Source organism: Peromyscus eremicus, chromosome 16_21, assembly GCF_949786415.1.
Source record: "Peromyscus eremicus chromosome 16_21, PerEre_H2_v1, whole genome shotgun sequence".
Lineage (NCBI taxonomy): Eukaryota > Metazoa > Chordata > Mammalia > Rodentia > Cricetidae > Peromyscus > Peromyscus eremicus.
Window position 1 is genome coordinate 23488342 of NC_081432.1, and position 13254 is coordinate 23501595.

General features: G+C 51.6%; 1 protein-coding gene across 1 annotated transcript; it reads right to left on the bottom strand.

Annotated features, from left to right (window-relative positions):
- On the bottom strand, positions 1 to 12690 carry Tacr2 (tachykinin receptor 2). Its single transcript, XM_059243906.1, has 6 exons — positions 12664 to 12690; positions 10629 to 11164; positions 4474 to 4668; positions 2921 to 3074; positions 1950 to 2146; positions 1 to 855 (listed from the first exon to the last, which is right to left on the bottom strand). The coding sequence occupies exons 1-6, from the start codon at positions 12688 to 12690 to the stop codon at positions 639 to 641; spliced, it is 1326 nt and encodes a 441-aa protein (XP_059099889.1). The 3' UTR covers positions 1 to 638.
- Positions 12691 to 13254: the final 564 nt, after the last annotated feature.

A 13254-nucleotide genomic window follows, 5' to 3' on the forward strand; every position in this document is an offset into this window, starting at 1 on the left:
TTTCTCTGTGTAGTCCTGCCTGGCCTGGAACTCACTCTGTAAAACAGGCTGGCCTCGAAATCACAGAGATCTGCTTGCCTCTGCCTCTGCTGGGATTAAAGGCATATGCCACCACTGCCCCACAAGGATGTCCTTTTTTTTCCTTTTTAACATGCGTGTGTACACATACACACTTGGGGAGGTCAGAGGACAACTTGCAGGAGTTGGCTCATTCACGTGGGTTCAAGGAGTTGAACTCAGATTGCCAGGCTTGGCAGCGAGTGCCTTTACCATCTCACTGAGGCATCTTGTGTTCCCTTCAGCTGCCTCTTCTCGTGACAACTGCAGTTATCTTCGATGGGATCCAGTTTTCCCATCCCTTTCTATACTCCAGGGAGACATTTCACTTTGCGGCTCCTAGATTGGCCAATGCTGGCTCCCAGTCTTCCTGGCTCCTTCCTCGGTCCCTGGAGTACTTATGGCGGGTGTGCGAGCCCTGAGCTCTTTATGTTAGCATTGCCCGTGGGGCTCCGGGCACCATCTTGTTTTTCTATGGGTGTGTTGAAGAATGGAGTGTGGGACAAGCTATTACGTTAGGGATTTTCTACCAGCTGCTTCTCAAAGGGGATGAGCCTGGGCCTGCAGACAGGCTCAAGTCTTCAGGGTACAGCAGGCTCCCCATCCTGGGGACTCCCAACCTGCCCATTGGTAGCCTCAGAGTGGGTCATGTCTGCGGTCATGAACAGAGTCTCTTTGGTGTGACACCTGTTGACTCTCCTGGAGAGGGATGCAGTGTGAGTCAGCTCCAGTCTGTCTTCCTCAGTTGGCGTCATCCAGGGGCAGCACCGGAAAGCAAGCCTGAACCCAGAGCGAAACCTGAGGGGTGCGGAGAGTCACTTTAAGCAAGGGAGGTCAGGGTGCAGGAGCCATCTGCCATGTGACTGCTCTACGCCCCAGGAGACGAGCTCCCTGGCAGAGGTGCCTCACTCTGAAGAGACCACCACCAACTCAGGGCCGCTGAGATGCACACTTGAGTGGATTTAGTCTTTCGGAACAGCCAGAAACACGGGAGACAGGCACTTCCGAGGCAGGGGCAGGAAGGATAGCAAGCTGGTACCCTGCCTTTGTAAGGAAGAAAGGAAGGAATGGAGGGAGAGAGAGGGAGGGAGGGAAGGAGAAGGGAGAAGAGAGAGAAACCACAGTATAGGACAAAGAAACCACGTGACTTAACTGGCTTCTAGCAGGGAATTCAAAGAGGAATCTTAGAGGGAGACAGAGAGAGAGAGAGAGAGAGAGAGAGAGAGAGAGAGAGAGAGAGAGAGAGAGAGAGAGAGAATTGTGCTCTGGCCACGTGTGTGGAATAGGGACGCTCCCCCAACCCCCACCCCCTGGCACCCAGGAGCCGCTTCAAAAGAAAACTGGCACATTGGAGCTACCAAGTATGGGTACGTTTGCTCAGAAAAATAAACAGCTCTCACTCAAGCCTGGGTGTCGGCCGGTAGTCCCAGCTACTCCAGAGAATAAGGAAGGAGGAAGGAAGCTCAAGGAAAGGCCGAGGCTAGCCTAGGCAGCTGGGCCTGTCTCAAAATGAGTAAAACGAAGCTTTGGATGTTGGAGGAAAAAAAAAAAAGTTGAGAAAAAAAAACCCAAAACCAAATACACCCTTCCCCATGGTGACACTGACTGTCCAATGTAGCTGAGAATGACTTTGAACTTTGATCCTTCTGCCTCTATCTCCAGAGTGCTGGGATTGCCAGTGCACACCACCATGCCCAGTTTATGGAGTGCTGGAGATTAAACCCGGAGCCTCATGCCTGCCAGGCAAGCACCTCATCAACTATAACACTCATAGGCAGCATCCCTAGGTGGGGTGAGGGGCAGCTCTAGGTTCTGGCAGGAACTAGAGTAGAGGTCCCTCACCATGCAGGAGAGGCCCCGTGGGTAAAGGGCAGAGCCAGGGTGGGACTGACCTGTGGTTGAGACAGCAGTAAATGATGGGGTTGTACATGGTGGAGCTCATGGCCAGCCAGAAGAGTGCCAGGTAGACCTGCTGGATGAACTTGTGGTAGTAGATGTCCTTTTGGAAGCTGCCCAGGATGAAGTAGAGGTGGTAAGGCAGCCAGCAGATGGCAAAGGTCAACACCACCAGCACCATGGCCTTCACAAACTGGTCAGGGAGAGGCTCTGGTCAGTCCTTGGCCCCTGAGTCCCAAGTCTTCACCCTCCTGGCATCAGTGCGGGGTACCCCTTCACCCCAGCCTGGAGAACCTTCTGTAGTCAGACCCCCTCTACCCCTCTGGCCTCTATCCCCTGGAACATGTATTTGCCACATGCTCCCGATCCCACCACCTCAGGCGTTGCTCACACTGCCGTCCTTCCATTGAAATCCTCATGTCTAGCAGCCCGGTTCTGTGGACCACTCTCCCAGGATACTTTCCCAGGGAGCACCTCTCCATCCTGTCCCCTCTTAGGAAGTCAAAGGTCTGGGACCCAAGCTGCCCTTCCCCGGCATTTTTGCCTGATTTAGCCCTTCTATCTATGTAGGCAGTGACGTTCCAACCTGGTACCCCATCCTCTGCCTAGAGACCAGATTCCTGAGCCCTCCCGGGCACCTCACATGCCTGGCATCTACAGGCACGCTCCTGCATTGCCCAGCACCCCTGAGGACGAGAAGGCAAGTTGGAGATGGCAAATCGAGACCAACTTCCCAGTCTAAGGGACCCCTAAGAGCCTCCCTGCTTGCTATGGTGAGAACTTTCGGAACACGAAGAAGTCGGTCTCGCATTGGTCTCCAGATCGCAGAGGTCTGTTGTTCCTCTGCGGCTTTTCTGAGATACCGAGAGACCTGGATTATGTGCTCTCCAGTGCCCCCTAGTGGGTAGGCTTCGGGACCCCCGGTGCCGCCCGGAGCAGGCCCCGCCCTCTCCGCCTCCGCTCTCACCTTCTTCTTGGCCTGCAGATGGCGCAGGTTGGCGCCGTGAGCCTGATGTCTGGGGACCGCGCGTTTCCACAGCGTGAGGCCGATGACACTGTAAGCCACGAACATCACCACGAGGGGCAGGAAGTAGATGAGGACAAACACCACCAGATGATACCTGGAGGGAGAGCCATGGACCTGGGTGGGCAGCAGGCAGCCAGATCCACCCAAACTTAAGGTCCGTGAACCCCACGGACCCCACACCTTGAAGCCCCGCCCCCCCCCGGAGTTCGATTTAAAGAAAAATTAAGGCAACATTGGCTAGCGTATGTGCCGAAGATGGGCTTTCCTCACAAAAAGTCACCGGCGTCAGCCCCACTTCTTCGTGTTACAGAAAAGGCTCACAGGGGAAACGGGAAAAGCTAATGAAATTTTATGTTTGTTTAACATATAAACTATAACACCGGCTCCGCCGGTGAGACGGCTCTGCGGGAATCCGGGCTTGCTGCCAAGCCTGGTGACCTGAGCTGGAGCTCTCTGACTTGGCTAGTCCAGCTGGCCTTGCTTTAGATCACCAGCCTCGCCTCCACCTCCTGAGTACCGGTATTACAGGTAGGCTGCCATGGCTACCTGGCATTGGCCTCCTACGGACTACACACACACACACACACACATCCACACACAGACACATCCACACACAGACACCAGTGGCAGCGTATGTGTGATATGCAGAGCCACACGGTCCATCTGCAGATGCACATGGTCCATGTTCATCCTTAGTGAGGTGGCAGATAGGCTGTCTAAAATAATAAACAAACAAACAAACAAATAAATAAATATTAACAGTAATTGCTCCATAACATTAAGAGAATTCAAAGTATCAGTAGATACAAAGGGCTTATGACAGGTCTGGCACTTGGCATTGCTTTTAGTATAGATGGTCCCCAACTTAATGTTTTGATTCAATGACTTTGACTGTCTGGTGATGGAAATGAAGCATGCATCCAGCAGAAGCCACACCGTAAATTCTTACCTTTCTGTTGGCTTTTCTATCAAGAAGCTAGGCAGTGGCAGTGAGCGTCACCCCCAGCTAGCCACCAGGTCACCGTTATGAGGGCATTACCCACACTTAACAATGGGTATTTTCTACCTACAATGGGTTTGTGGGGGTGCAGCTTTACTGTGATTTTTTATTGTCTAAAATAGGACCTTGTGTATCCCAAGGCTTGCCTTGAGCATGCTGGGTAGCTGAGGATGGCCTTGAATTTACGATCCTTCTGCCTCTACCTTCAAGTGCTGGCATCACAGGTGTGTACCACCACTCCCAGCTTGTGCGGTTCTGGGGATTGAACGTAGGTTTTCCTGGATGCTAGATAAGCAGTCTACCACTGAGCCACACCCCCAACCCCTTGTTATCAGCTGAGGAGCCTCAGTATATGATCATATAGGAGCCCTCATATGATCCCATATATACCTGCAGAGCCGTGTGCGTATCCCTAGGCACACACCACACACAGACATGAGCCAACATACAAGCACATGTCCCCCCCCACCTTCATCCCTGGTGTGGGGCTTACAGAAGGAGCATCTTGCCTCCGTTGTCATTGGGCCAGGCCACCACACACTTGGTGGCTCCCTGGTCCACAGTGATGGTGGAATAGAAGCACTGTGGGGAGGCGAGAGCCAGAGCGACCAGCCAGATGCCAGCAATAACCGCCTTGGTGCTGGGGGCTGAGAGGCGCGGCTGGAAGGGGTGGACAATAGCCATGTACCTACAAGGAGATCACAACATCAGCAGACATCCCCTCCCCCTTACTTTGTCACCCAGGCCCATCCATGCCTTCCAGCTAGCTCCTCCTGTCCACACAGCTGCCCTGTATGCAGAGGCTGGAATCCCACCCAATCTGCAGAGGTGGTGGTGACTGTCTCCAGCCATAGCACACTAGTACCCCAGAATCTAGCCCAGGTACCATTCCACTGCCTCCCTCTGGGTGTGGACAGGCCCTTGGACAGCCACACTGAGATCCAACCTGGGGCAGGATACGGTCCTACATTAGCTAGAAGCTCAGCCTGACTCAGGCGTCTGCACCCTCGTCCCCAAGCCAGCCTCCCACCACCCTCATGGTACAACCATTTCCCAGACAAAGACCCAACCAAGGATGCCCTCTGGAACTTTTGAGATATATCTGACACACACAGGGTCTCATTCAGTAACCACTCACCATATGTGCTACAGAATACAGACGATGTGATGAAGAATGAGCAAACTTATTTTATTTTTCTTTGAGACAAAGCCTCATGTAGCCCAGGCTGACATTGAACCTGCTATGAAACTGAGGATGACCTTGAACTCCTGATTCTCTTGAGTGGAGGGAATTACAGACACATATGGCCATGCTTGGTTTATGCAGCATTGGGGGTAGAATTCAGGGCTTCAAGCTGCTGGGCATGCACTCTACCTGCTGAACCCTTATGTATACCTGTGCAGGCACAAGCTGAATCCTGCAGGAGTGACTCTTGCCAGCAGTTCTCAACCTGTGGGTCACGACCTCCACGGGGGTCACATATCAGATACCCTGCATATCAGATATTTACATTGCAACTCCTAACCCTGGCAAAATTACAGTTGTGAAGTAGCAACAAAAATAATTTTATGGTGGTGGTGGTGGGGGTCACCACAACGTGAGGAACTATATTACAGGGTCACAGCATTAGAAAGGTTGAGAACCACTGCTCTAGACTCTGCACACGGCCAATGCTCGGGTCAGTCCCCTCTCACAGCTTTCCCTGTGTCTCAGCTGTTGGTTGTTTGCTTGTTCAACTGGACACAAGCTAAAGTCATTCGAAATAAAAGAAACCTTGGTTGAAAAAATGCCCCCATCCGGTTGCCCCGTGATCAAGCCTGTGGGGCATTTTTCTTGATTCATGTCTGATGCTGGAGGGCCAAGCTCACGGTGGGCAGTGTCATCCATGGTCAGGCAGTTGCGTGTTCTGTATAAGAAAGCAGGCTGAGCAAGGCACGGGAAGCAAGCCAGTAAGCAGTGCTTCTCTGTGGCTTCTGCTCCAGTTCCTGCCTCCGAGTTCCTGCCCTGACTTCCTCTCAGTGGTGAATGGTTACCTGGAAGCATAAGATGAAATAAACCCATTCCTTCCTAAGTTGCTTTTGGTCATGATTTTTTTTTAAGCTGCCTATGTGTATGCCTGCAGGCCAGAAGAGGGCACCAGATCTCATTAGGTGGTTGTGAGCCACCATGTGGTTGCTGGGAATTGAACTCAGGACCTCTGGAAGAAAGCCTGTGCTCTTAACCTCTGAGCCATCTCTCCAGCCATTGGTCATGATTCTTTATCACAGCAATGGAAACCTTAACGAAGATGCCCCAGAACAGGCTGTATGGCTTGGCTCTCTGTGGGGCTTTCCTTTCCTCCCCTTCTGGGGCTCCTCCTTCCACCTGGTACTCACTGACGTCATAGACCACCTTCTAGAACAGGCTCAGGTGCCATCTCTCTGGAGGGCGCTATAGGGACTTGAGCTGCTGTTGAGCCCTGTGCCTGGTGAAGTGCAGTGACCTTGACAGTGAGTGTTATCTCCATTTCCCACATCAGGAGACGGAGCCACACTGACTGTGAATCCTGGTTGGTCCCAGCTGTCTGTCCTGGATTGCCCTGCTCGCTGTACTTCAGGACCCACGTAGCCACCGGAGGAGCATCCTGGACTGAGTGGGGTCTCAGGCTTCATCAGCCTAGGGCCCCACGGAGGAAGGCTCACTGCTTGCTTCTCCAAGGCCAAAGGACCCAAAGGCACCGTCCTCCAAAGATGAAATCCCATCCTCCTGATATACATTCTAACCTGGGGCTTGGTTCCCTCTCAGCAGAGGACAGGGTAGGACTACATTGGCCACTCTAGGTGTCACAAGCCTGTGAACCCTAAAATGAAGTACACAGACCCTTCATTAGGATAAGATTAATTTGTTTGTTTGTTTCTTTTTGAGACATGGTCTTACTATGTAGTCCTGGCTGGCCTCCAACTCAGAGAGATTTGCTTGCTTCTGCCTCTTGGGTGCTTAGATCAAGGGCATAGACCACCCACCATACCAAGCTGTTCATTTGACTTTTAAGGCAGGGTCTCATGTAACCCAGGCTGGCCTGAAACTCTCTATGTAGCTGAGGATGACCTTGAATTTCCAGTTCTTCTGCCTCCACCCCCCAAGTGCTAAGCTATGCACCACTGTGCCAAGATTAAATATTTATATTCATGCAGGTATTTGTACAGGTATGTACAGTGTATAGAGGCCAGAGATCAACCTTGGGTGTTGTTCCTCAAGACATAATCTACCTTGATTTTTGAGACAAGGTCTCTTGTTGGTCTAGAACTCATCAGTTTGGCTAGGCTGACTGGGGTAGTTTGAACATAATTGGCTCCCATAAGCTCATATTGAGTGGCACTATTGGGAGGTGTGGCTTTGTTAGAGTAGGTGTGGTCTTGTGGAGGAAGTGTGTCACTGTGGAGGCGGGCTTTGAGGTCTCATATATGCTCAAGCCACACCTAGTATCTCAGTTCACTTCCTGTTGCGTTTGCATTAAGATGTAGGGTCCTCAGCTCCTTCTCTAGCACCACGTCTGCCTGCAAGCTGCCATACTCCCAGCCGCCGTGCTCCCCGCCATGATGATAACGGACTGAGCCTCTGAAACTGTCAGCTGCCACCTCAATTCAATGTTTTCCTTATGAGAGTTGCCTTGGTCACGGTGTCTCTTCACAGCAATGGAAACCTTAACTAAGACACTGACCGTCCAGGAAACACAGGGAATCCTCCCATCTCTAACATCTCCTGCTCTGGGATCACAAGTGTATGCTAGCATGGATGGAATTCAGGTGCCCATGCTTACACCACAAGCTCTTCACTGTCAGAGCCGCCTCTGCCTCCCGAGTGCTGGGATTAAAGGCGTGCGCCACCACTGCTGGGCTAGAATGGGCATCTAATATGAGGGCCAAGGGCAGGGGCTCAAGTTCCATTAGCAGAGGATCAGGTCTGGGAGTTTAGAATCAGGCTGATCTGGGTTCGAATCCTGTCTCTGCTGCTTCCTGACAACAAGCTCTTGAACAAAGAGAGACTTAGCTCTCTGAACTTCCATTTCCAGCTCTATGAAAATGGGTCATTCTTGTACCAGGGTTGTCATATGGAGGAAGGGGCACATGTGCACAGGAGTGAGAATAGTCCTATGTATTCATTGTTTTAAATTCATCAGAGATGGTTTTCGTTGTGGGCAATGCCTGGCTCTTCCTCTCTAGCATGAACCTGAGCTTTGACACAAGGCTGGGACCGTAGAATGTGGCACTGAATTGTATGTTTCCTTTGTTTGCTGAAGTAGAGTGTCCACACCGGAGCATCCTGGGTGTTAAGATTGCGCCCCGAGAACACTGCCACCTTATCAACTGCTTGGAATGTTTGTCTCTAGAATTCTCCGGGCTGCCCTGATCTCCTACTCATCTTTGCTCAGATCCCAACCTCCCAATGAGACCCATCCCATGCCCATTTAAGCCTGTAGCCCAGTGCTTCTCAACCTGTGGGTCTTGACCCCTTTGGCAACCCTCTGTCTGCAAAAATACTTACATTACAATTCCTAACAGTAGCAAAATGACAGTTAGGAAGCAGCAACGAAAATAATTTTATGGCTGGGGTCACCACACCAGGAGGAGCTGTATTGAAAGGTTGAGAACCACCGAGTGCCACCTGTCCCTCCCTAACACATCTCGGTGCCTGGAGACCCCCCTCTAGCTAATATTTGTTCACAACACTCATGATCTCAAAATACAACTTAACAATTTATTCATTCGTGTGTTTAGGATTTAAATTCTTACCCTAGCAGGAACATTTACATGGGTTTTCCCCACCTAAAGCCCAGAATAAAACTTACAGAGCAGACGCTGAGTATGTATTTGTTGAGTGAAAAGGGGGAGAAAGGGGCCAATGAGGTGAAGGTGCTTGCTGTGAAGTCTGAGGACCCGAGTTCGATCCCCAGAACCCACGAAAGGTAGAAGAAAAGAACTGAGTCCTGCAAGTTGTCCTCTGACCTTCCCAGGTGTATTGTGACAAGTGTGTATGCTAGCACACACACACACACACATGCACGCACACCCCCCCAAACAAACAAACAAACAAACGTGATAAACGTTTTAAAAAGAAGTGCAGAAAGGAAAGGTGAGTCTCAGCCGCTGCCAGCCTGCTCAGAGCCCCTCCTCTGAAATGCCAGTCATCAACCCCCTGCCTGCCTCCCAGGTCCCAGCCCCCCTCTGAAGTGGAGGCCCTAAGACCAGGTGCTAAAGTTGTGTCCCCCAATGGTGGAGGTTCCCCCCCAACACTTAGAACTGTGCCCGACATAGAGGAAGCATCCCAAATTTGCTGCATAACCGAAAAGAAATGCTTAGGGAACATTCAGACATACCCAGGGAGGAGGAAGAGATGTTTGGTGGGCACTAGCCCAACTGGAAAGACTTCCCCTGTGCCCACTGCCCAGAGGGCTGTGTTCCAGGCCCCTGGCTCTGCCCTGACTTGCTAGCTGACCTTAAGTAACCCTGCTTCTCCTGATTGCCCAGTTCTCTTGGGTGTAAAGTTAGAAGCTGGGCCTACATGAATGGTGTTCATATTGTGTGTGTGTGTGTGTGTGTGTGTGTGTGTGTGTGTGTGTGTGTGATAACTGGCTATGTAGCTTAGGATGATCTTGGGCTTCTGACCCTCCTCCTGCTCCCTCCGAGTGTGGGAATTACAGGTGGTGGTATGTACCACCATCTTCAACCTGATTTATGCAATGCTGAGGACCAACCAGGGCTTCAAACGTGCTAAGCAAGCACTCTGCCAACTGAGCTACGTTCACAGCCCCCAACTTTTCATTTTTTTTTTTTTCAGAGCTGAGAACTGAACCCGGGGCCTTGCGCTTGCTAGGCAAGCGCTCTACCACTGAGCTAAATCCCCAACCCTGCAACTTTTCATTTTTAATGAATAGAAAACATTGTCAAAGGAAACTGTTTTGAAAACACTTCTCAAAGGAAATCTCCAGAAAACCGTCTACAGCTCAGCGGTGAGAGGCCATGGGTGAAGGGTGCTGGGGAAGTTGGGGAGGGGTGGGGGATGAGGGAAGAAGGGGAGACTCACATCTATGTAACCACTGCAATCAGTACTCTGTGTCCGGGGGCTCATGGCTCCGGCTCCGGCTCCCCTGTGCTTCCAGGGTCCTTCCTTCATCCCATCCCATTAGCTGTCAGTCAGACTCCTGCTCCCCCAGACATTTCAGTCCTCTTTTATCCCCACCCTGTCTGCCTCAGAAGGTCTCAAGGCTACTTCTGCTACCCCACCCTAGGCCCACTCCTCAAAGGTCACTGTCGATACCCTTCCATACACACACTAGCAGCATCCAAAAAAAAAAGCATTGTTCTAACTAGATGTAGCATTCTAAGCTCATGCAACATTCAACTTTTTTCCTAAATACAAAAGCAATCTGAACAATTTCTTCGAATAAAGTCAGCAAGATAAGGAGACTTGCACTTTAAAAGCCGCCGAGAACATCTTCCTTTCCAGCCTTGAGCACCCTCCTAGGGTGAAGTCTGATCTCAACTCTCTTCCCTTTGGTTCCCCTTGTCTACCTGCTATGAGCCAACACCAGGTCTAGGAGGCAATTCCCTGAGATCGCCCCCCGCCCCGACGAGACACCCACCCCCTCCCCCGATGCCCACTCTTGCCTGTCCGCAGCGATGGCAGTCATGGAGTAGATGCTGACGAACATGGCCGTGATGGGAAAGAGGTTCTGGAAATAGCAGAAGGTTCGGCCAAAGTACCAGATGTTGTGGCTGGCGTAGACAAAGTTGAAGGTGGCGTTGAAGGCTGCCATGCAGAGGTCTGCCAGGGCCAGGTTGATGATGAAATAGTTGGTGACCGTGCGCATTCTCTCGTGGGCCAGGATGATCCAGATGACTGTGGCGTTGCCTGTGACAGCCACCAGCACCAGGGCCAGGTAGGCTGTGGCCCACAGGGCCAGCTGCCAGGCAGGCATGGAGAAGGCCGTGACCCCCGTGGTGTTGCTTTCCATGCCAGATAGGATGTTGGTGTCAGTGACAACGGCCCGGGCCCCCACGGCTGATTCTGGGCCTGGAGCACAGGGTCTTCTGACCCTGCAGTTCTTTCTGGAATTGCTACAGAAGAGAAATCCTCTTGGGTGTGTAGATACACAGGGGGGAGGACAATTCAAACGCAGACACGTGTAGCCAGAGGGCCACGCCTACAGTTCTAGCCGAAATGAGTTAGGCTGAGCAGGAAACAGGGTTTCAGCCAGACTGTTCAACCACCTTGTGGAGACAGAGAACTCAAACTCCCATCTCGGAGCAGGAGGCATCCCCGTAACACGTTGGTTCGGCTCCTTCACGCCACAGTCAGAATGAAAGTCAGAGAGAGGACGGGTCCAGCCGTGGGCAATCGGGGAGTTGGTGACAAGCCAGAACTTGAATTCATCTCTCTCTTAATGCTATTCGGGGTACATTCCAGATGAGAGGTGTGCACAGTGTGGCAAGTCTGGGGGTCCTCCGAGACCAGTGTGCAGCGGGCTGGCCTCCAGGCTTTGTCGTGCAGGCTCCCAAGGCTGCCAGCCCTCAGCGGCTGCTCCCAGCTCCTCCCTGCAGGGCAGGCCAGAGCCTTGGCAGAGGTGCTGCGGGCTCCCTCCCTCATTCCACCCCCTGCTCGGATGGCTGGGCTTTGTCTCTTGAAAGATTTAGGACCCGCTGGGAAGTAGGGAGAGCCTTCGGGAAGCAGGGAAGCGAGGCAGAGCCTGGGTAGGGGTGGCACAGAGGGTACAGGCCTCAGTGTTTACATTCTGCCAGGTGGGAGCTGCTGGAGCACATTGGCATTTGCATTTGGGAATGAGATCGACTCCAGGCTGGCTTGGGAACCCCAGGAAGTCTTAGTGTTCAGAAATACCCAGCGGGTATGAGGGTGAGTTTGATGGGGTGTCAGTCAAGTGATGAGAGCTGGGTTCTGGGCCTCTGGCTCTGCTCCTGAGTGGTTGACTGACCAGGCAATCCTGGTCCTTCCTCATCTCCAGCCTCAGTTTCCTTAGATGTAAAATTAGAAATTGAGGGGGGTGGAGAGATGGCTCAGCGGTTAAGAGCACTAACTGCTCTTTCAGAAGACCCGGGTTCAATTCCCAGCACCAACGTGGCAGCTCACAACTGTCTGTAACTCCAGTTCCAGGGGACCCGACTTCCTCACACAGACATACATATAGGCAAAACACCAATGCACATAAAATAAAAAATAAATTATTTTTAAAAAATTAGAAATTGAGCTTAGACAAATGGTGGTCGTTTCTCCTCTCTCTCTCTCTCTCTCTCTCTCTCTCTCTCTCTCTCTCTCTCTCTCTCTCTCTCCAAATGTTGGGATTAGAGGCATGTGCCACTTAGCCTAGTTTATGACGTGCTGGAGATTGAACCCAGGGCTTCCTGCATGCTAGGCAAGCACTCTATGACCTGAGCTACATCTCCAGTTCCGAGCTCTGTAGGATGGAAAAGCCAGTGCCACTTACAGACTCTAAGATAAAAACAGTGCTAAGTCACACATCCTGGGGCAATTTTACATTTTTTCTTTTCTTTTTGTTTTTTTGAGACAAGGTTTCTCTGTAGACCAGGGTTGGCCTCGAGATCTGCCTGCTTCTGCCTTCCAAGTGCTGGGATTAAAGGCGTGCCCCACTGCACCTGGCTACATGGCTTCCTTCTAAGCAGTTCTTACTGTGAACTTCCTGATGAGCTCATCCATGCTATAATAATATCTGTTGTCTGCTGTCCTAGCTGGACTGGAGGACCCACCTTTTGACTTTGGAGAAGAGGTACCTCCAGGGCTCCTCATCTTCCCTGGGATGAGCTGGAGCAGTGGTTCTCAACCTGTGGGTCGCGACCCCTGGCTATCGTGTGACCCTTTCACAGGGGTCACCTAAGACCATTGCAAATGTCAGATATTTACATTAGGATTCATAACAGTAGCCAAATTGCAGCTATGAAGTAGCAATGAAAATAATTTTATATTTCGGGGGGGGTCACCACAACACGAGGAACTATATTAAAGGGTCACAGCATTAGGAAAGTCGCGAGCCCCTGGGCTAGAGGGTTCTGAAACTCCTGAGCCCAACATAGAACTGGCCACATTCTTTGCCAGGCCGTGGAGGCCTATTTTTCCTCTTGGGTGAGCCACCATGGTTTGACGTTGGTCTCTTACCAGACAGAGGGTCTCTGTCTTTGGTCACTTGGTGGCAGCAGTAGTGTCTAATCAATTCTGGGTTTGTTCCTGTCCCAGACGGCAAGTGTAGCAGTAAGAACGGAAGCC

Coding starts and splice junctions, on each gene's coding strand:
- Tacr2 (XM_059243906.1), bottom strand. CDS start 12,690: ATGGATGAGCTCATCAGGAAGTTCACA. Junction 2,147..2,920: donor ATCTGCAGGCCAAGAAGAAG/GTGAGAGCGGAG, acceptor CTCCCTGACCAG/TTTGTGAAGGCCATGGTGCT. Junction 856..1,949: donor TACTGCTGTCTCAACCACAG/GTCAGTCCCACC, acceptor CGCACCCCTCAG/GTTTCGCTCTGGGTTCAGGC.